At 51.6% G+C, this 23,165-nt stretch overlaps 2 protein-coding genes across 3 annotated transcripts in view; both read right to left on the bottom strand.

The window, feature by feature from the left end:
* Positions 1–1,988: 1,988 nt before the first annotated feature.
* On the bottom strand, positions 1,989–8,317 carry IHH (Indian hedgehog signaling molecule). The gene is made up of 3 exons (XM_043445572.1): positions 7,753–8,317; positions 5,151–5,412; positions 1,989–3,419 (listed from the first exon to the last, which is right to left on the bottom strand). Exons 1-3 carry the CDS (start codon positions 8,062–8,064, stop codon positions 2,761–2,763), a joined length of 1,233 nt encoding a protein of 410 aa, XP_043301507.1. The 5' UTR covers positions 8,065–8,317; the 3' UTR covers positions 1,989–2,760.
* A 13,089-nt stretch (positions 8,318–21,406) lies between these two features.
* NHEJ1 (non-homologous end joining factor 1) overlaps positions 21,407–23,165 on the bottom strand; it is an 89,978-nt gene continuing 88,219 nt past the window's right edge. For both annotated transcript variants that reach the window (XM_043445463.1, XM_043445464.1), the window contains exons 7-8: positions 22,688–22,806; positions 21,407–21,924 (exon numbers count right to left, since the gene is read on the bottom strand). In XM_043445463.1, the coding sequence (XP_043301398.1) occupies positions 21,850–21,924; positions 22,688–22,806 (194 nt within the window). In that variant the 3' untranslated portion in view covers positions 21,407–21,849. The remainder of the gene's footprint in view (positions 21,925–22,687; positions 22,807–23,165) is intronic.

Genomic DNA, 23,165 nt, shown 5'->3' with positions numbered 1-23,165 from the left:
CTTAACCTCGCTGTACCTCTGTGTTCTCATCTGGAAAATGGTAAGAATATAGTATATACTGTGCTTCCCAGGTGGTGATAGTTGTAAAGAACTCTTCTGCCAGTGCAGGAGACATAACAGATGTGGGTTCAATCCCTGGGTCAGGAAGATCCCCTGGAGGAGGGCATGGCAACCCACTCCAGTATTCCTGCCTGGAGAATCCCATGGACAAAAATTACTGTATCCCTGGTGGGCTACAGTTCATAGGTCACAAAGAGTTAGACATGACTAAAGCTATTTAGCATGCATGCATAATATATACCACATAGGGTTGTTATGAAAATGAAGTGGGTGCTACATGTAGACCACTTAGAACAATGTTTGGAAATGGTTCAGTTCAGTTCAGTCGGTCAGTCGTGTCCGACTCTTTGCGACCCCATGAACCGCAGCATGCCAGGCCTCCCTGTCCATCACCAACTCCCAGAGTTTACTCAAACCCATGTCCATCAAGTCAGTGATGCCATCCAGCCATCTCCTCCTCTGTCGTCCCCTTCTCCTCCTGCCCCCAAATCCTTCCCAGCATCAGGGTCTTTTCTAATGAGTCAACGCTTGGCATGAGGTGGCCAAAGTATTGGAGTTTCAACTTCAGCATCAGTCCTTCCAATGAACACCCAGGACTGATCTCCTTTAGGATGGACTGGTTGGATCTAGTCTTCATTAAATGATAGCAGTTGTCATTACAGCCTGTGGAAGCCTCTTCCTCCCAGATGACAGTCTCCAGAGCAATGAAGTTTTCTCTAGAGCATTCCTCCATGGAAGTGGGGATGGTAAAGGAAGAGTCAGGGCAGTCCTCCCCCCGCCACTTTCTGACAGAAATGTCTATCAGAGGCTAGAACCTGGGCAGGGGTGTGCTTTCACAACTAGCTCTCCACAGTCAAGGGAGCCCTAATTGATAGCATATGCCAATATGGTGTAAATATTCCCACTATGGCCTATTTCAACTGCTTCAGAGTATTCCTGAATATTTAACAATTTTATCAATGGATCTGGGACTCTCAGCTGGTCTATAATGAGTACGGTAAAACTTGCTGTGGATGCAGAGACCAAGAGAAAATGAAGACAGGGGTCATCCTGTTTTGGCAATAAACTGGTGTCCTTCCGACTAAGCAATGTTTCTCAAAGTGTAATCTATGGACTACCTGCCATGTTTGGAGTATTTGTAAAAATCAGTTCCTAGGCCTCAACCTGGATCTTCTATTTTTTCTTGCCAAGCTGGGTCTTCGTTGCGGCACACAGGCGTCCTCAAGTTTGGGGTGCAGGCTTCTCGCCATGGTGGCTTCTCTTGTTGCAGAGCATGGGCTCTAGAAGCTCCGGGTTCAGTAACTGTGGCTCACAGGCTTAGTCACCCTGAGGCATCTGGAATCTTCCTGAATTAGGGATCAAACCCGTGTGCCCTGCATTGGCAGGCAGATTCTTAATCTACTGGACCACAAGGGTCATCCTGATCTAGATCTGTTAAAGAAGAATCCTAGAAGTGGGACCAAGAATCAGGATTTGGACCCTGAGAGAGACCAGAATAAGCAGGGGAGGCACCTTAACTTGGGCCAGGCAAGGCCTCTGCATGCTGACCCCAAAGTTTGCCTAACACAGACTAGAGAAAGAACTGATCTAAAAATTCCATGATCACTTTACTTATCTAGAAACATCTCCTTGTTTCCAAGTAAAGGGGCTTCCCCTACTTATTCTGGTCTTTCTTGGGGCATGAGTCTCTGACTTTTCACTGTGGATCATGAAGAGATTCTGTAGAATTCACATCTGCCTTGTGGCCCATTCTGAATTGCCCTCTGTTGTGACTTGGCAGACCTACTGGATGAGAAAGGCCCTGCAAAGAGGGTGGGAGCTCTGAAGGTTTTGTCTTTGGAGGAAGGTGCACAGAGCCCTGGACGGCCCCACCCATGGTTCTAGGCTAGCAGTGTATCAGCCCTACTTGGTGTTCTGGACTCCAGGGCTCTAACAACTTAAATAATTTTTATTACAAAAGGAAGAAAAGACCAAAACATCCCCAAATTTTCCCATGGGCTTCCCCCTCGGTGCCAATAAATAAGGTGGGGGAGACTGACCGGAGGAGGGGTTGGGGGTCATGGTTCAGCAGAAATGGGAATGTATAGCCTGGGCAGAGGGTGGGCAGGACATCTAGCCCACTGCCCCCATCCTGGGCACTGTGATCACATTGGCTGGAACACACAGCTCTGTGTACTGACAGCAACAGTCTCTGGATGTGTCCCGAGGAGTGTGGCCAGAGAGGAAGGTCATGCCTCAGGATGGCCAGACTGGCTGTCCTACCCTGCAGCCTGCTCAGTTCTGGGCAGCATTGAGTCCAGCCAGCTCCCTGCTGGCTCCCAGGGAATCTAGCAGCATCAACTGAGGTGCAAGCCCACCCAAGAGGGGCCTAAGATCGACAGAATGGGCACTCCCCATTGGGGGAGGCAGGAATGAAAAATCGTAGTGAGGGCTGGCTGGGTTGGGACCCACTGGTCTCTAGGATAGAAGGAGAGACCATGCCCCATCACCAGCTCAGCTTGCAGCTTTGTCACTACACCAAGATGGGGCTGGGGGGACGCTGGCATCACCCAGTACAAGTCTCAGTGATGTATCTTTGTGGTGGAGGAGATGGTGGGAACCAGTGTCCCCATTCAGGTCCCTTGCAAGGCCAATGCCCTCCTGGTGGGGAGGCCTTTGGACTCATGTGGGCAGTTCTGGGAGGGCAGTAGAAGGATCCTTTCAGCTCCCTGCCCCGGCCACGCCCAGCGAGTGGAAGCTGCCCTCTTCCAGCAAGAGACGTCCCAGGCGGTAGAGCAGCTGGGGGTACCAGTGCACACCCTCCCCTGGGGTCCAGCTGCTCCACGCCAAGCTGTGAAACAGTCGCAGGGGCCAGAAGGCTAACTGAGCCAGGTGGTGGTCAGCCACGGCCGCAAAGCAAGAGGCCACCACATCCTCCACCACCAGTGTCCCATGCCTCGTTAACGGGGCATAGGCTCCCAGGGCCACATGCGTGGAGACAGCTGCCACTCGGGCAGGCTGCAGGCCTGGCACCCCAGCCACCAGCACATACTGGCCAGGCTGCACTTGGCTGGCAAACGTGGCTCGGAAGTGGGCAGCTGGCTCAGTGTGATTGTTGGCCGTGAAGAGGAGGTGGGCGGGTGTGAGTGCCAGGCGGCGCGGGGGATCCTGGGTCTCGATGACCTGGAAGGCCCTCAGCCTGTCCGGCTCACGGTCGAGGAAAATGAGCACATCGCTGAAGGTGGGGTTCCCATCCTCCCCCATGGCCAGCACTCGGTCTCCGGGCCTCACAGCTGACAAGGCCACACGTGCCCCGCTCTCCAGGCGCACCTGGGCTCCAGCAGGGAAGCAGCCGCCTGTCTTGGCTGCGGCTGAGTGCTCTGTGGGAAGAAGGGACATGAAGGCATTACTGGGTGGAGCTCGGATTCCCAGTCACTGCAATCCTCCCCAGCACAGCCAAAGGTGCCCCTTACTCCCAGGCTGTTTCCCCATCACCATGTCATGTTCCCTGCCCCCCACTTTCTCTGCAGCCTTGAACCCACCCCCAGCCCACAGTATGATCTGCCTTCCTCCCTAGCCTAATCCTTTGCTCATGAGAGGAGCATATTGAGGCTCCAAGCCCAGGGAGCATGAGGGAAAGGGTCCTCCAGAAGCCCAGGTGAAACCCCTCCCCCACCTGCTCCCAATCCTGATAAGACTGAAGCAGTCAGAGAGGCTGAGGGTCAGCTGGGCCAGGAAGGGGTCAGCTGTGACTTGACACCCCAAAGCTGCAGCCTCGAGGAGAAGGTAAGTCACTTCATGCCTCTGGGGTCTGGATGTCCCATTATTTCTCACCCATTTCTCAGATGCCCCCCCCCGAAATTGTCCTCTTGGACTGACATCCCAAGTTCTATGCCAGAACTGGCCCTTGGCGTCTATATACCAAGCGAGAGGAGGGCCAGTCAGTGGCAAGAACACAGACTCCCGGGGAAGCTCAGAGTGAATGGCCAGGCCAGGGAGTGGCTCAGTGGCCAGGATGAAATCACCATCTTCAATTCATGTGCTGGGTCCTTGTGCGGGGACAGGACACAGTGGCATCAGTGGGTGGGATGCAAGATACTATTTGGAGGTCAGTAGTAATGCAGGGAAGTGGTCCCTCTGGGAACTGGCATCGGGCCTGTGTTTGTAAGTGAGGGGTCGATGTGACTTGAAGTAAATACAGTTGACAGGGAAGTACAGAGGGGAAAGGTCAGGATAGGGTCACCACTGTGAGCCCAGTGGGATGAGGAACAAAAGAGAGCCTGGTCTCAATGCGCCAGGTCTGTGAGTGTGATCGCTGCATGGGGCCAGCACAGAGGGCCGAGCCTGCAGTCAGGGGACTCTGCAGGCAGTCCACATAGGAGCCATGTGAAGCATCCATGATGGGGTTCAGTGCACGTGGCAGGGATGCAGACAAGATTTGAGGGAGGGGACGAGACCCCAGCGCCTGCCAATTCTGATCAACAAAGCGGCCAGTATGGGAAAATCCACTTTATTAAGTCCATTCTGTTTATTCTTGCCCTCACGGCTGTCCTTGCCCCCCAAAGTCCAGCTTCAGGGTCCCGGGGAAGAGGTTGGGGACGCCTGCGCCCCCTGAGAGGAGCAGACACAGTGCCTTAAAGGGCCTGACCTGCAGCCAGGCTGTGCGCTCTGAACCTCTGGGCTCCTAGCTCCCAGTCAGTCATGCGGATGTCTGGGCACAGCCTGGCCCCTGGCCCCACCCCCACCTCCCAGTTCTGCACCACTGTGTATGGGGAGGCCGTCTCTCTGTCAGCCTGGCTTTCTCCATCTGGCCAGCTTGCTCTGTCTTGCACCACTTGCAGCAGGCTCTGGACTGTGGACCGCCTGGTCAGCACCCAGCATCGCTGGGACAGGACCCTGTCTCCCTAGGCTCCTGCCATGACACTATCAGGCACGGGCCGAGCAGGTGGTCAAGGGCAGCAGTGGGGAGCGCCGCTGACGTCCTGGTCCCCGGGGTCCCCGCCTCCATCCCTGGGTGGGCCTCTTCACCTTCTTGGCTCCCGCGGGCCCAGCGCCGCCTGCCCACGCCCTGCGGCCCCGGCCCCGGGCCCAGTCCCCCGGCAGCGGCTCACCGGACTTGACGGAGCAATGCACGTGGGCCTTGGACTCGTAATACACCCAGTCGAAGCCGGCCTCCACTGCCAAGCGCGCCAGCAGTCCGTACTTATTGCGGTCGCGGTCCGACGTGGTGATGTCCACCGCGCGGCCTTCGTAATGCAGCGATTCCTCCGAGTGGTGACCGTCCTCGTCCCAGCCCTCGGTCACCCGTAGCTTCACCCCGGGCCACTGGTTCATCACCGAGATGGCCAGCGAGTTCAGGCGATCCTTGCAGCGCTGCGGGAGGGGAGGGAGCAGAGTTGGGGGAGGGGCTAGCCCGCGTGCAGGTGAGCGCGCAGCCCCGCCCCTTACTCTCCTACAGCACTCGCTGGAGCCTGGAAACCCGGGAGGGTGCTCCGTCCTTCTCTCTTAGAAACAGAGAGCCCTAAAGTGCTTCCTTCCATTCTAGCATCCCCTGACCCCACCGGGATCTGGACCGCGCGATGGCGCCACAAATCTGGAAGGCGCGTCCATCCGCTCACCCGTGGGGACCTGTCTCTAAGCTCGCTCTCTTGTTGGAGTTACGGCACCTTTTGAGCGCCGGGCCCTTCTGTCTCACCAGGGGACCAGCAGGGGACCGCCTGCTGCCTAGAGGGTAAAGGACGTACCGGAGCTGACTTGCCTGCGGCCGGCCTGCTAGGCGTGCAAGGCTAGAGGTGCCCAGTAGGTGTCACCGTAGCCCCAGGGCTGAGGCCCGAGAAGCGGCCGGGGTGCGGCAGGTGCGGAGCGCCTCGGCAGCTTGAGGGGTGTGTTGGAGGGGAATCCCAAGCCTGCCGGGATTCCTCGGCGCCATGAGGCATTCCCGCTGGGACCCTCACGATCCCAAACCAGCTACGCCCGCTCCGGGGAAGCGGCAGCCCGGGAACCAGAGCTGGTGATACGGCTAGCGTCTGACCCGGCCAGATGGAGGACCGCGCGGCTTGTCTCCCGATGCGAGGGGTGGGCTCCGGGTTGATAAACAGCCAAGTAGCATTCTCCCTGAGTCAAGAGCACTCAGCACCCCCGCGCCGCCCCTATCTGGGAAAGGACCCGAGAAACGGAGCGTTTGACCTCGGGGTGCTCACTTCATGCTCCGCCTCCCATGAAGTGGGAGACGAGCCGCGCTGGGGGAAGGACTGTAGAGACCATCGTCTGCGCTGGCTCTCTTCGTACCTGGAACCCGAGGAACCCCGCAGCTGCCTTAGGAGAGGAGCCTGGGAAGAGGAGTCCTTCCACAGTCCTTCACACAGAGGTGCCAGGAGCTGCCAGATGTGGGCAGCCCACCTCTCAACCTACTCCACCCCTCAGAGCCGAGGGCCCCCACAGACCCTTGGACTCGGTCTCCCAGGAGCCAACAGAGGCTAAAACCCAAGACCCCGTCGGTCCTCCGAGGCTGCAATCTAGCTGGGGGGCGCTCACTGCCCCCAGAGGGAGCTCCGCGTGCTCCTGGCCGCCAGGCTTCTAGCCACCCACCTATGTCTGTCCCGCGGCCCCTGCTCCCCGCCCCTGTTTCCCCCCCACCCCTCCCCTACTCGGGTCCAGAGCCCGGGCACGCGCTGTCAATGATTGCCCAGTCCGTGGCCCGGATCCTTATCTGCATTCCTCGGCGCCCGGCCCGGCCCAGCCACCAGTCAACCTTCGCCCGACACCGCCGGCCAGCCCCGGCGCCTGGGCGCGTGCTGCGGGCCGTGGTCTAACTGCCCTTCCCAAAGCATTTAGAAAGCAGGCTGCCTGCCTCCAGTGGAAGCCCACCGAGGAAGGGGACCTAGGTCACTTTCCCTCGAACTCGGCCTCAAGGAAGAAAGTGTGCTCCCCGCCCCGCCGCCCCCACCCTTCCCCCAGGTACTTGGGTTGAGCGCGCCTCCTGTTCCGAGCACTTACGACTAGCTTAGCTCTGCTGTGGGGCTTCCCGGCACCCCAGCCCCTCTCTTTCAATCCATCCACAGTACCAAACCCAGGGATTCCCCCAAGTTCGGTCCCAGAGCCCGGCGGCCCGGCACCCCCACCCTTCAACTGCAGCTGCGCCGCTTGGCTCTGGGGATAGACACGTGGGCTCCCCGGCAAGATCCCTTCCCTACCTCCGCCTCTTGGCTCTACCATTGCCCGCTGTTCCTTTAACCTAGACCCCGGAGCGGGCCTCCCAGCGAACCGAGAGCGCGCGGGGAGGAAAGGTCAGTGGGACCCTCCACGCCCGGAGCTTCGCCTCTCGGGTTGCCGAATCGCCTCGACTTGAAAGGGGCGCAGCCGTGCGGAAGGTTAGGCCAGAGGGACTGGTGCATCTTGCAGGCGCGGGAGGCAGTCGGGCAGAGGTACCTCCAGGAGCCGCGTCTGACCTGAGCTGCCAGCACGCCAGGGCCGAAGGGGCCACCGCCAACCCGCTGGGCTGTGGCGCTTGGCAGAGGGGAGCTCTTCTCACAGCCTCCGGCGGGCTCGGAGATTGCCAGCACTCCGCCGGGACCCTAGCCGGCCCATCTCGGCGAGAGGGGCAGGTGCCAGGGGGCGTGCCAGCCAGTCAAGGAAAGGTGCCAGGGGGCGGGTAGGGCCGGGCAGGTGGCGGTGCTTCGGCGGCGGCGCCCTGCGAGGGCGGGTCGCGCTCACCTGGGTCATGAGGCGGTCGGCGCCGGTGTTCTCCTCGTCCTTGAAGATGATGTCTGGATTGTAGTTGGGGGTGAGCTCCTTGAAGCGCTCCGAGCTGCGCGCGATCTTGCCTTCATAGCGGCCGCTGGCGCCCAGGGTCTTCTCGGGCACGTTGGGGCTGAACTGTTTATACGCGAGCGGCACGAGCTTGCGCGGCGGCCGCCGCCGGCTGCCCACCACCCGGCCCGGCCCGCAGCCCCGCGCCGCCGGCACCAGCAGCAGCAGCAGGAGCAGGCAGAACCGCAGGCGGGGCCGGAGCCGGGCGGGAGACATGGCCAGGGAGCCCCGAGGAGCGGCGGGCGAGGACGCCTGGTGGGCTGGTGGGTGGGCGAGTCGACCGGAGCGCTGCGGGGGCTCAGGCGTCCGGGTGGCTTCTGGGGGCTCCAGGTGGGGGCGCCATGGGCTGCGCGGCGCGGCGCACGGCCGGCGGGATTCAGGTGCGGGGCGGGGGCCCGGGGCCCTGGCTGGTGGCGGCGCGCTGTCCCCCTCGGCGCCTCGACTCTGAGCTGCCCGGCTCGCCGGCCGCCAATAAATAGGCCGGCCCGTTTGTTTTGGCAACGCGGCGGCGGCGGGGGGCGGCGGGCGGCGGGGCTGCGGGCCGCCGGGCTGGGCTGGGCTGGCCGGGCCGGCCGGCTGGCGGGCCCCGCGGTTAGCACCCCGGCCCCGCGGTCAGGCGGCTGGGGCGGAGCGGGAGCTGCTGCCGTCTGCGGCGCAGCCCGGGGCCGAGTGAGAGGGGAAATGGAAGAGATCCGGGCTCGGGCCCCGCGCAGACCGCACCCTACCCATGTCCCTGCCTCCTGCGCGCTCGACAGCAAACCTGCGGCAAGGGCAGCGCAGCCTCCTCCCCCTCGGGCGGGCGGCCCCGGCACTAGCCAGCCCTCGTTCCTCTCGCTCCTCCGTCGCGCGTCCGCCCGCCCCTGCCCTCTGCGCCCCCCGCACTGCCTGAGTGTGCCCTCCCCGCCCGGACGCGCCCCACCCCGCCTTGGCCTCGCCTCTGGGCTCCCCGCGGCTCCGGGGTGCCCCGCCAGGCGCAAACCTCCAGTACAGGAGCTGCCGCCCCCACGGAGACCGCAACCCACGGCGCGGCCGGACGCGAGGGGTGGGGGGCAGTGGCCGGACCGCATAGCCGCCTACGGTGTCCCCTGCGGGGAACTAAACCCAAAAGGCAGGAGGCCGCTGGTAACCTGGTGCCCCACCCTGGCCCGGGGAGGCGCGCCCTCTCAGCTTGGTGGAGCTGAATTCTGTATCAACCGGGTGCGAAGCTGGGAGTGGGGCATCCAGCCTCATGACGAGTCAGATGGAGGACGAGGTGGACGTGGAAACATTGTTGAAACGAGCAAAGTGAAGTTCCGGAGGAATAGGCCAAGGTGTAGAGAAGAGCATCTAAATGGTGACATCAACGAATAAGGAATCCCGACTGGCTGCCGCCGGCACACGGGAGCTGCTAAATAATTACTCTCTCGGTTCTATTTCACAAATGAAAAAGAACAGAGAATGAGTGATGGCAGTTAGAGATGTAAGCATGGATGGTGTGTGTATCTGAATAGGATATTCAGGAAGGCTGAATGAATTAGGATTCATTCTGTTAAAACAAGAAAAGGCAAGTGTGTTAAAAAACAAACACCACTACAACAAATTACCTGATTTGGTTGCAATATTTTCTACAAATTTAATAGAGATAGAAATAAAAGGGTGAGAAAGGTTTAAAAATTCTCATTTCAAGAATATTAATACAATAGATACTGGCCATGTGCTTGATAGATGGAAGCTTTTAGATATTATTATACAAGCATTTTGCTTGCATTATCTAATTTAAACCTACAATTCCAAATGTGTTAGTATCCTCCCCATTTTACAAATGAAGATTTTGCAGTTCTAAGAAGAAAAGCAACTTGCTCCTGGCAGAAGGATTCAAACCCCAGTCCCACCCCAGCAGCACCTGCCACCAGCTGACCCCAGAGCCCCAGTGCCCACCCAGCAGGCTGGCTCTCTGGGCAGTGCTCACTCATCCAGTTCAGTCTGAGTTTGGGACATTGGTAGCTTTTCACAGATATACTCACATTTTCTCTGAGTCAGTTTTGTGAATACAAATTCAGAATTAGAAGGGACTCAAAAGAGAGTGTTTAATCCAAGCACTTCATAATATAGAAGAGGAAACTGAGGCCCACAGAAGGGGTACTTAGGATGGCTCCACCAGGGTGGAGGGGTGTCTGTCCCTTGGAAACAAAATGGATCATTTACTTGACTTCCCTTTGCTTGTGATTCCTCCCCACACCCTGTGTTCGTCCTTCTATTTGCATTCAGATTCCCTGTCACAGATTACTTGCCAGTTACAGATGACTCTAACATTGCTTCTTTTCCTTGAAAGCTTTCAAGTGCTTTAAACTTATGTGTTCCCGGGTTCAAGAACCTAGGCCCCCCCCCAAATCCTGTTCAGATTTCTGGGGTGCACTACTCAGCCAGGTCAGTACCTCTCCCAATCCAGACAAACAGGGGCTAATGCCATAGGCTTCCATGGTCGCCTATCCTAGATCACCTATCCTTGATCAAGCTACATTAGCACCGCATAAATAATTCCTATTTGACACTGATCAGATCTTACCCAGAGATCTGTATTCAACAGGATCACAGCTTAAGAGAAGAAGTGAGAGGAAGAATGACAGCATTAATAAGGTAGAACCTCTAAGAGAAGCTTAAAGAAACTTTTTCACTTGGAGAAAAGAAGACTGAAACTGAATTTAACAACTCTTCAAGACCATGCATATGGGATAATAAGCAGGATAATGGCCCTAATCTCTAAGGCCAGAAAACATTTAGGAAAGGAGTTGAATTTGCATTAGAGATGAAGGGAGAAAGATCGAGTTTAGGGCAAAACGTCTCTTAAAAATTGTTATAAAACACCTGATTCCTAGTACGCATCCACAGGAAATATATAAGAATGCTCATATATGTGTGCCCAAGACAGTGGTGGGGCTTAGGGCCACCCCATTAGGGAATCATCTACCCCATGCAAGCTGGTATAATAGGCCCAAAAGGACAGAAAAATGCAAACAGACAAATAGAAGAGACAGTTGTTATCCTCAAGGTATTTACTATTCAACCTCAAAGGTAAATCATGAAATTAAAAGGCAATCAAAGCCATGAATGCCACTCATAAACAAGTACAGAATAATGCATTCTAAATTAGATAGTTAATAGATGAACTTGATCTAGAAGAATATGGAATTAAGAAACAACTGGCCTAGGGTTAGACCTCTTGGAAGAAATCAGGTTTTTTTAAAAATCTAATTAATTAATTTATGGCTGTGATGGATCTTTGTTGCTAGCCCAGGCTTTCTCTAGTTGCAGCACTTGGGTTTCTCATTAGTTGCATTTCCAGGGCTCTAGGGCAAAAGGACTCAGTAGTTGTGGCACATGGGCTTAGTTGCCCCTGCAGCATGTGGAATCTTCCTGGACCAAGGATAGAACCCACATCCTCAGCACTAGCTGGTGGATTCTTAACCAGTGGACCAGCAGGGAAATCCAGAAATCAGTTTTGAAGGAGAGGAAGGAATGACTGAAAGGAATGAAGAGGACATTCAGGAAAGGGCAGTGGCACTTGTGATCATGAAGAGCCAAGTTGGATGACCTAGTGAAGGGGGGGAGCCCTAATATTATCTGATGTGACCTCCTCACTCAAACCTTATGATGTATACACAACGCTCTTCATTTTATGAATGAGCAACTGAGGTTCAGAGCTTGTGAGGGAGTTGGAGGGGCAGGAGTTGGAATCCAGGCCTGCTTGCATGCGTGTGTGCATGCTCAGTCATGTCCGACTCTTTCCAACCCTGTGGGCTGTAGCCCACCAGGCCCCTCTGTCCATGGGATTTTCCACAAGAATGCTGGAGCAGATTGCCATTTTCTCCTCCAGCGGCTCTTCCTGACCCTGGGACCAAACCTCTGTCTCCTGCATTGCAGGTAGATTCTTTACCGCTGAGCCACCGGGGAAGACTCCATAATAATCCAGCTTCTTGGTGAGTAATTCCTAAGGCAAGCATGCTGGGCTGTTAACCTCTGTTCAAGTCACAGGTTTTTCTCTCTAAATCCAGGAGACTCTTATTATCTTCATCTTGGGCTTTTAAGCTTCATACTCTCTTTGACTAATCATTTCCCCAACTGGTTTGCATCAGCCTGACTCTTATGGTTGATTTTTTGAAGAGGTTAGGAACTCCACCAAATTTCACCCATATGCATGAAGGGAAGAAGCAGGTCTGTCTTTCAAGCTTCTGATCAGGGCAGGACACATTTGGAGATTCAATTAGAGCCACTCGAAACTAACAATGCTATGCATACTGGCTATTGATTAAAAATGGGAATGTCAAGTTACCTTTGCCCTAACAATAAGCTCATTACAAGGCACTTCAGAGAGATTCAAGCTCTAAAGACCTTGCTTTGACAGACTTTCACAGGGTAGGAAAAAGTAGCAGAATTAGTTACAAAGAGTATTTTCCCTTCAAGTCAGAGACTAAAAGCTGTGGGAAACTTTTATAGACAGAAAGACCTTTGCAGACAGAAAGACCTTTGCAGACAGAAAGACACACATATATATTTCTGAGTATGGATAATAACATGTTTACTGATTAATGAGCTTTATTTCCATCCCAATGTCTCTATTTGGAAGAAATTAGTTGCTTAAAGAGACTCTTGGAAGATACTAGTTCAGTGAATGTTCAATAAAGGCGGCAGGGTTCTACTCTTTTAATACTCAAGCAATGCTCCTGAGACACCTGTTAGCTTTCTGTATTAGTCCACCCACACTCAAGTCATCTCTCTTGGTCAAGATAGCACCCTAAGGATGCCTGATATATAGCCAAGGGTCAATAGCCAAAGAAAGCAAGAAGGTATACAGCCACTTGCATTTTAATAACTTGTATTCTTAGTTTCTGCAAAATGACAAATTCATTCTGTTATGGTTATAGCTAACAAAATGGTATTTAACTCCCGCTCTCACCTTATGACTGGGTTTCCTTGATGGGCTCAGAGGTAAAGAATCCACGTGCAATGAAGGAAACTCCAGAAGACTCGGGTTTGATCCCTGGGTTGGAAAGATTCCCCTGGAAGAAGATCCCCTGGTGGAGGAAATGGCAACCCACTCCAGTCTTCTTGCTTGCGGAATTTCATGGACAGAAGGTCCTGGTGGGCCTTGGGGTCAGTCCATGGGGTCAGAAAAGAGTCAGACACATCTGAGCATGCACGCCTATGCATACTTTTATTTAGTACACATTCAGTACTCATTTTCCAATTTCCTTGCCTTGGTTGCCCCAAACAAAAAAGATTACATTCATTTATATACACAAATTTCTAAAACCACTTCAAGATACTGCTGGTGTAGAGGGGTGTGTGTATGTGTGGGAGGGATGGGTGAGTGTGATAATCCTTCATATATTGACTCAACAAGTGTTTCTGAGCACCTACTAAATGCCAGACACTGTGTCAAGTGCTCAAGATGTGAGAAAAAAAAAAGATTCCTGCCCTTATGGAGCTTTATTCTAGTGGGGAGGCACCATGGGGACAAAAATAAATACAGAAATAAACAAAATATTACTATATATAAAATAAACAAACAACAAGGTCCTATTGCATAGCACCAAGATATTAAATATCTTGTAATAACCTATAGTGGAAAAGAATATGAAAAAAATCACTTTTCTGTACACCAGAAACTAACACAACATTATAAGCCAATTATATCTCAATAAAAATAAATAAAAGTTTAAAAAAAAACAAATATATAATGTGTTAGAAAGGAATAAGGACTATGAACACAAAACCTGAAACAGGGTGAAAGGTTGAGGGTATAGCCAGCCTGTGGGCAGCCATCCAAGGTCAGGAGGCAGGTGACACTTAAACAGGGTAGTCAGTGGAGGACTCATTGAGAAGGTGTGATTTAAGCCCAGACCTGAAGAGGGTGAGGATTTCAAGCAGATACCTAAGGGAAGAGAGTTTCTGGCAGAGAGAAATGCAAAGAACTAAAGCCCTCGGGTGTTTGCATATTAGAGAAATAACAAGGGGACCAGTATGATCAAGGATGAAGCAAGCTAGTGAATTCCCCAGTGGTACAATATTTAGGACTCAGCGCTCTCACTGCTGAGGACTTGAGTTCCATCCTGGTCAAGGAACTAAGATCCCATAAGGCATGTGGCAAGCCCCCCCACCCCCAAAAAAAGAAGCAAGGGTGCAATGGAGTGAATTCTGATCACAAGGGTGTTTTCCAAGCATTTTATGAAGCTCAGAGTGAAGATAACTGATCCTTTAAAGGAATTTATGTATTGACATGTAACTACAGACACAAGACAGTTAAGTAAAAGGAGTAATAAAACAGGATTTATCCATAAATTTAAAAAAAATTTTAAAAGATACATAGTCACAGCTGTTACTTTCTACCACACACTCTTGAAAAACTTTGGCGGGAAAAAACTGTGCTTTAAATATCATCTTTGGCCTGCAGACTTCTTGAGAGCAAAAGATATGTCTTTGTGGCAAAATACAGCACATAGCATAATACCCCCATTGGTGACAGTGCTAGTGAATGAGCATTCAAATATATGTGAGTTAATACACATCTAAGTATTCCTGTTTCTTGTTGAATATGGGTTTTTGTAGCTCATTCCCAACACAGTTCCAACAAACCCATGCCATTCCTTTGAATTCCTTTGCAGTGATCTGGAATGCTCCTGTTGGACTTTCTCATTTTGCAATTCAAGTCTCTGTGCAGTATAACCAACTTGGTTCCTTACATATCCCTTCCTGGCCAGGAGCACAGCATTCTTTAGAGATTCCACGGGGGCTCTTTCTTCACATTGAATTCTTCCCACTAGTTACCCAAGCTTCTTAATGGTTGAAATGTTTTCTGTCACATTTAAATGATTTTGATATCAGTTTCATACCTGCTTCCATTCCATTTGATGACTACCATGAAGGTATTTTTGAGATTCCTACCCAGAAGCATACACATCTTTTAGATTCTCAGTCCCAGGAGGTATTTTCCAGATGTCTTTCTGGTGGGAAACTCAGCTCCCACCAGTTGTCCCTGCTTTAAAATGGTTTTGATGAATGACCTACAGGAGCCATGCTTGTCCCTGAATCATCACATAGCACCCCAGGTGGGAAAAATCAAGCTTCTCTGCTGTTGCTCCATCCCTGCCCTATATGAAGAGACTGCGTGCTCAGTCGCTTCAGTGGTGTCCGACTCTTTGCAACCCTACGGACTATAGCCCGCCAGACTCCTCTGTCCCTGGAGAGGCAATGATACAAGATGGGTTGCCATGCCCTCCTCCAGGGAATTTTCCCAACCCAGGGATTGAACCCATGTCTCCTGCATTGCAGGCAGATTCTTTACCCACCTGGGAAGTCAATATGAAGAAATTAAGTACAGGCACAGTTCTGCTATTTCATTCTTCAAGTCCTAAGAACACACGTACACTTTGACCGTTCAACAGTCCACAGTGTGGAACTGGGGCCTCACTCTGCTTCACTTCATTGGTGACACCTCCGAAAGCAGCGTGGGGGCACCTTGTACCCAGTGCATCCTGGGAGCATGACAGCCAAGTACCAACTCAAAGTTGGCCACTTCACAAGCTGGGTGTCCTGGAACCTACAAGAGGAACGGCCTCTGCCTTTTCCTGAGTGTAGCACCGTGTTCATTTGTGCCCTTTAGCACAAGCCAGACATTGCATCTTTTTCTTTTTTTCAAAATGCCATTGTACAGCTCACCTATTCCCTGTCTTGCAATTCTAATTATATAAATTACCCTGCCACAGTTAACTCATACTTATTAAAGAGCTACATAATGGACATTACTACTACTAGAAAACCACTCAAGTTGGGATATCAGTACCACCTTCATACACCATCACAGTATAATTTATATTGCTGTTTTATCAGGTTACTAATGAAACAGAAATGTTTACTACCAGCTCCCTCTCCCCCAACCAGTGCCTTTCTATTCCCTATATGGCGACCTACGACCAACTGGCATTGCTTTGTGCCCTGGAAGCACCAGGCAGCAGTAACAGATGAAATCGGCAGTCTTTCCTTCTCATCTGGCAGGAGTCTTTTTTCTGCCTTGAGTAAAGGATCTCTTTACCACCCAGGATTCCTAGCAGTACTGTTCTTAACGCCTGAACACACATCCAGACCCTGCTGGGGGGTGGGGGGCTTCCCCACAAGCAGAAACTCATTTCACCACCCCCTCCTTACTCTTCAAGGCCTGGAGGTGGGGCAGCGGGGAGGCAGGATGGAGTGCCAGTCGAGAGGATTACCCTTCCCCTACCCCATCCTCTCTTCTCCTGTCACCCATTTCTGACTGGCTGTCGATCCTATCAGGGGTCCATAAAGCCAGGAGGACTCTGGCCCAGGAGAGGGGGGTAGGGGTTAGGCAAACAGGCCAGGGAGGCAGCTGGTTGAAATTTAACCACAATATTCTTGGTCTCTATTGTTTTGAGTGAGGCCCAATATTTCCACAGCAGGATTATGGGATCTGATTAACCACTTTAGACAACAATGCTGAGCTGGGATGGGCTTCCCCTTCCAGCTGCCAATATGAAAAAGTAAATACAACACCCAGGTTTCAGAAGGGACTCCCAGCAGCCCCCCAAAACTTACTCCCCAGTTCTGACCCCGAAGTGAGGGGAGGGAGGAAGAGTGTGGTACTGCGTACTCCTCTAAATCCTGGCCCTCGGCCCAGCAAGACAAGTTACTGGCACGGTATTCCCAGGTGAGTCAATGGCTGTGCGCTCCCCACACCCTGGAGTTCTTCCAGTGCTTCTTCCGGGTTCCCCTAGGCTGGCCCAGATTCTCAGGAACCCATGCGAGTTAGGTGCTGAGAGGCTAGCGCTCACTCAGAGGGTCCAGAAGTGTAGAAAGCACGCAAAATCAGCTGGATTCCAGGACAGAGAAACTGAGAGCAGGTAGGATTCCACTGAGAAGAGACTGAGCCTTTTCTAGAATGTTTCGGTGCTACTTCACGGCTTCCCACGAGCCAGGGTAGAAAGGAGACCCTAGAATTGAGGGAAAGCATTGAGGCCACCATAAACCAAGTCTCAGGAGACAGTACTCCTTGATGGGTCTGGGCTGGGAGACAGAGGATAGGTGGGCTTCTAGATCCTCAGGTAGAGATGGATTCCCTAGGGTACCTCCCCATCACAGACAAGCTACTTCACACCCTCCCCTCTCTGAATGTTTCCTCTCAGGGTGGGATCTTCTGAAGCTCTGTCCAAGAGAACCTGGAAGAAAGTTAGAGCATTAAGAAGCTCTTGACAAGAATACCCTGTGGCAACTCGTAGGAGGGCACAGCAGCTGGGGAAAATCCTCCCTCCACAACGTGGGCTCCCTTGATCTGGCATTTCTCTGTATCTAAGTGCCTAGCAGAATCCACTACAATTCTGCGTGTCCATACATTTACTCATGTTGGTAACAGGGACTAGGAACCAAAGGTCTTGAGCTCTGAGTTTGGTGGCTTCCTTGCAGAAAGTCACTTGCTCCTTTTGAACTGTTTCTTCCTCAGGAAAATTAAAAGACAGAAAAATACATCTGGGTAGAGCTCAGAAAAGCATATCATGATTGTATGAAAGCCCAGTTAACATAAAGTGGCACCCTTTAGTAGTGTAATACCAGCACAGTGCTATTTTTTGAGTTAGCATTAAACACTGACCCTGTTCTCAAAGTTATACTCTTGAGTGTAACCCAATGTAAGGATGGAAACAAAAAGCCCACAGGAAATGTGTATATAAATGCTGATTACTTTCATAGCACAGTGAGGAGGTGGGAAGAACAGATAAAATGAGCTTGCCACGTCACGAGGAAGGTTAATTAAGAGGATTTTAGGTTTCCCCAATACTCTGTGGAGCAAATCCCCTTAGCTTTGTAAATAGGAGGAAATGAAGGACAGAATAATTGGAAAGAAGGAAATGCCCCCGATGACAACGTCAAGTGTTAGTCACTCAGTCGTATCCAACTCATTGTGACCCCATGGACTGTAGCCCGCCAGTGTCCTCTGTCCATGGGATTCTCCAGGCAAGAATACTGTCAAGAAGGAGACCAAATTCAGGTGGCACGGCCTTTCCCGTTCCCATTCCCACCATCTCTGTAGAGAATGACACCCAGGCTCCTGCTTATCTCCCAGTCGACCTGGGAGGAGGAGGTAAGGAGGTTTACGTGAACAAGTGAGGCGAGAAAAGGGAGTTCAAATGGACCACAGGACAAAATTTAAAAAGCATTGTGCTGAATGTTCAGGAGACTTGGGCACCTCTTTCTTCCGCAAGTGCTCCCTGAAGGCGAACCGCATCAGACCCGTGGAAGGATGTACAGTCCAAGAAGAACAGATTCTTTCCAGTCCAGAAGGAACAGATTCTTTCCAGTCCAGAGTACAGGAGCTCAGATCTCACTCTCTGCCACCTTACACCCTAGGGACTCCGGGATTCAGTGTGCAGAGACTAGAAGCTCCTTCATCCCTTTTCCATAACTTCACTACCCATTGGAGACCCTCTTTGGTCTGGAGGTTGGTTGAACGGTGTCAGAACAGACAATGACCCTCATGGGGTTTTCCAGGCTCTGGCTCGGGCTCTGCCTTTGGGGGGCTGCTGGGGAAGCCCTCAGTGAAGCTGGAGGACAGGAGGTGCTGCCCAGCTGCAGTGCTCGGGGATGAAGATTTGTCTCCCAGCAAAGAGCTGGTCTGTCTGGGCTGACTGTGGGGGAGGGGTGAACCACCAGCAAGGCCAAGAAGGCCTTGCAGCCTAGGTGGCGCTATTTCTCTACTTTTTAGGTCAAGTTCCTGCAGGAACTTCCTCGAGGTCCCTAGTCCTGCTCCTGGTTTGCTGGCTTGCTGCTGTAAACCACCTTATATTATTTTTTTTTCTAAAAATACTCCAAAGCAATTGAAAGACTCCCTTCTCCCACCAGCCAGCCCTGGCCCCAGCCCCGGCCCCGGGGAGCGGGCGGGTAGGCGGGGAGGTGGGCCACTGCTTTATTAAACACAGGGAAAACTAATATTTACGGAATAAAATTTATGGAGCAGCCACGAGAATTCGACCCTTTTATGTGCATGCGGAGTGGGGGTTGGGCCAGGCTGGGGGCCTCAGGGAGGGGCCCAAGCCAGGGGGCAGGGCTGGAATACAGCCTGGCTAGGCCAATTTGTCAAGGCAGGGGTTTCCCTGGAGTTGCCCTGGGATGAATGATTTTCAAACACCACCCCTTGCTTTGGGGGGCAAGGGCTTCAGGGCAAGAATGCCCGAGGCAGAGCCACGGGGAGCAATGTTTCTCTAAGGATGTGCATTTGGGCAATAGTCCCATGGGGTCAGCAAGCTTTGGGGATACAAGGGGCGGTGGGCAGGGAAGTCATTAGGCATATTCTCATTTAACCTTTTTAAAAAGTTACACATTCTTTTGAGAACATGAAAAAAAATATGCTCTTAGGATTTTATTTATAATTTTAGGGGAATTACAAGCCCCTGATCCCCACTCTGATTAAAAAATGCCTTCTCTTGAGACTGTGCTTTTAGGGCAGAGGGATTACCTACCTAGAGTGAAGAACCCTTATTTTCTTCCAATTTGCTGGGGAAGTCTCTCCATTTTCCATGTGGTCTCATACCTTGAAATCTGTCTATCTATACTACGCCAAGAGACGCTAAACAACAAAGTGAGTCATCTGATAGATTGTTTTTACATAGTTCCCTATGTACTCAAATGACAGTCACCACCAGGGCAGAGATGGGGGCACTGGCCTGGAGGTAAAGAAACTTATCAGCAGCAACTGGGAATGAGCCACGGTGGAGCTCTCAGACTCTGCCAGCAGGTGAAGGCCTGGGGTAAGTCCTGGAGTCTGCCAAGGCTCCTCCCTTGAAGAGCTAATATGCTCAGTCACTCAATCAGGTCCAACTGTTGGCAACCCCATGGACTGTGGCCCGCCAGTCTCCTCTGTCCAGGGGCTTTTTTTTTTTTTTCCTCAGGCAAGAATACTGGAGTGGGTTGCATTTCCTCCTCCAAGGGACCCTCCCAACCGAGGAATCGAACCTGTGTCTTCTGCCTTGCAGGCAGATTCTTTACCACTGAGCCATTGGGAAAGCCCTGAAGAGCTAACTGGGAGTAGAAAGAACACCCTCTTAAAAACAGGCAGGGTCACGGGAAAAGAATGGTCACAGCTGAAGACAGAAAAGAAGGACTTTACATCCTTCCTGGAAAATGTTTTCAGTGGGGTATATAATAATGCAGTTCAGAACTCAGCGGTCTGGGTTCAAATTCTGGCTGCTACTTATTAGCCGTGTGACCTCTGATAAGCGGGTTTCCCAGGCGGCACAAATGGAAGAGAACCCACCTGCCGATGCGGTAGGAAAAAGAGATGCAGGTTGGATCCCTGGGTTGGGAAGATGCCCTGGAGAAGGAAATAGCAACCCACTCCAGTATTCTTGCCTGGGAAATTATGGCCAGAGGAGCCTGGCAGGCCACAGTCTATGCAGTCACAAGAGTCAGACATACTTATTGAATAAACCACCATTGCCACTTAGTAGAGTAGCTGGTGTACATTAACTGCTTAACCGACGGTAACTGTTTATTGTTGTTGTTAGGATCATCATCATTTTATTTTTACTTGGATGGTCCTCTTTCTCCCAAGACTTGACATGGGGACAGAAACACCAGTCCTATGTGTTTCTCTCTCAGTGCCAAGACAGGATATGTGACTGAGGAGGCCTTTGACCATCATAAGTAAATAAACCAGAAAAGGCCTCTGTGGGTTCTGCCCCAACCCCCTCCTCTACCTAACAGCTCCCAGTGCACATCTGAGTTCTACTCTCCTTCCTGTCTCTCCAAGGTAAAGATTCAGATGGTCTTACCTATAGAGGAAAACCTAGCAGAGAAGGCCAAGGAGCTTTACGATTGTTGGTCTGTTAAATCCTTTTTTTGTTTTTTTTTTTGGCTGAGCCATGCAGCTTGTGGAATCTTAGTTCCTTGACCAGGTATTGAACCCGGGGTCGTGGCAGTGAGAGCACCTAGTCCTAACCACTGAACCACCAGGGAAGTTCCAAATTTTGCCAGATTTGTCCAAAAAGCTGACCTTCTAACTGAGAAAGTCTATCTCATACAGGCTTTATATCTTTTCCTGCTAAGCACTATTCATTCTATACGTCAATTCTGTTGGTCCCAGAGAACTGTGGCCATTTCCTATTCCCAGTCATCCTATCTTTTCTAGTTCTTCTATTTACTCTGTTATCTGAAGTGAAGGATGGGACAGCAAAATTCTTTTTTCTCCCACTCCAAGAAACTAACTTGGCCCTACGGCTCATGGTTCTTTGTCATTTCAATCCCATGTTGTGGTTTAACCTGTTGTCTATGCCTCAGAAACAGATAAAAACACCCCATATCAAGCTGGACCAAGAAGCACAGAAGCCATAGGGCACAAGACTACAGAGAGAGGTTTCAAGATCAATGCTCCCCAATAGAGGCTTAGCACAAGCCACAGAAGAGAAGCATAAGAAGAATCCTGAAGGATTGGACAAGGGCCTAGACTTCAGCCAGAGACATCAGTGGGTTGGGATCCAGTAATCAGTTGGTTATATGTTCCATAGATAAGCAATCTCAAAAGCAGGAGTGTGAGCACTTTTTATTCTGTGCTAGAGAGGAGAGTGTCTCTGAGGATCATCTGGGAGTAGCTAAGGACTCTTTAGAAAGACAGGCAAGACTTCCCTTAGTATATTGTGCCTTTTTGCTGACCTGCCCCATATACTTAAAGTCCATGGTAGATCCTGAGTCCAGAGAACCTTCACTAAGAGAAAGGAGGGTGTGGGATTCCCAGAAACTGTCTTCCACTCGGACAAGGAAGGCCGGTGCCCAATGGATTGGAGCCAGGACTCCCTTGTTAACAGGAGCCATGCCTGTCAACATAAGCTTCCGTTATCCGGCCCTTATGGTGGAGTCTCTGACTGTATAACTCTGTGTCAGACATGCTGCTGCCACGGGAGCTCCTTCCAAGGTGACACCAGGAAACTACTCTCCGAGTCCATCCTCAGCAGTTGAGATGATGACAAGTTAACTGAAAAGCCCCCTTAGCTTCTTCCTCTTGACTTTCAACAACTGAGGTCTCTGCATAGGGCCTGAAGAAACCTAGAAAAAAAGGAATCCAAGTTAATAGAGGTTTTGAACAGTTGCACTTAAGTTAGGAAAGGAATTTCCGTGCTCCCACGGCTCTGGCTAACAAGGGTGACTGACGCAGGGGTTTTGAGGTCCATGTCAGGCTGTGAACGCGAAGGAAGAGTCTATGCAGGAGAGGCAAGCCACATCCCTTTTCCCCTAGGGAACAAGTTCATAGACCATCCCTGGAAGTGCAATAAGGCTGAAAGGGAGCCAAGGTCCATCATTCAGAAGAACTGCAGAGAGACGACAGCAAGGGAAGATGGAAAAGACCATGACTCTCCAGCCAGAAATCCACAATCCACAATTTGGATGCCAGGTCACAAATATCGCCCCATGTTGGGTTAAGGCAGGGTCAACTAGGTGACAATTCCAGGCACCACCAGCTTGGGAGCTATAGTTGCAGATTCTCCCAACTCTTTTTTTCTTTTTTAATATTTATTCGTTTATCTGGCTGTGCAAGGTCTCAGTTGTGGCACACGGGATCTTCAGTCTTCATTGCGGCACATAGGATCTTTAGCTGCAGCCTGTGGAATCTTTTAGTTACAGCAAGTGGGGTCTTCAGTTGCAGCATGCAAACTCTTAGCTGCAGCATATAGGATCTAGTTCTCTGATCGGGGATCTAACCTGGGCCCCCTGCATTGGGAGCGAGAAGTCTTAGCCACTGGCCCACCAGGAAATTCCCCAGACACTCTCAACTCCTGAAATGCTATCTAGGAAGCTGCTCATGACTTACTGTGGGCTCTGTCTCAGGTCCTGGGAGGGATGGTGTTGAAGAGACCGGCTCTTCTAGCTGGTTCAAAAGTTGGTTATCAGTTCCCCGTGAGAAAGCACTGCTTGAGGTCTGGGGATCTCCTGAAACCAGAAAGATCAAAGGAAGATAGTGATAAATGCCTTCTTACCAGGAAAGCATTAGCGTTTACCAAGCATTCTGATAAAGGCCTGCCTTGGTTGTTGTGGTTGTTTAGTCACTAAGTCATGTCTGACTCTTTGCAACCCCGTGGACTGTAGCATCCCAGGCCCCTCTATCCAAGCCTTGGTACTAGTATGTAAGCAGACACAAATTCACTTCCAATTAACTTTCCGAAAGCTGTTTCTACTGTGAAGATCCTCCAGGTCAATTGTAACCATGTAGGACAAGAGTTTCTGTGACTCAAAACAGCTAACTGTTCTCCATATTGCCTGCCACATCTCAGGTAGGGGGATTAACTTTT

This window comes from Cervus canadensis, chromosome 24 (assembly GCF_019320065.1).
Source record: "Cervus canadensis isolate Bull #8, Minnesota chromosome 24, ASM1932006v1, whole genome shotgun sequence".
Lineage (NCBI taxonomy): Eukaryota > Metazoa > Chordata > Mammalia > Artiodactyla > Cervidae > Cervus > Cervus canadensis.
This window is presented reverse-complemented; position numbering and strand designations above follow the sequence as displayed.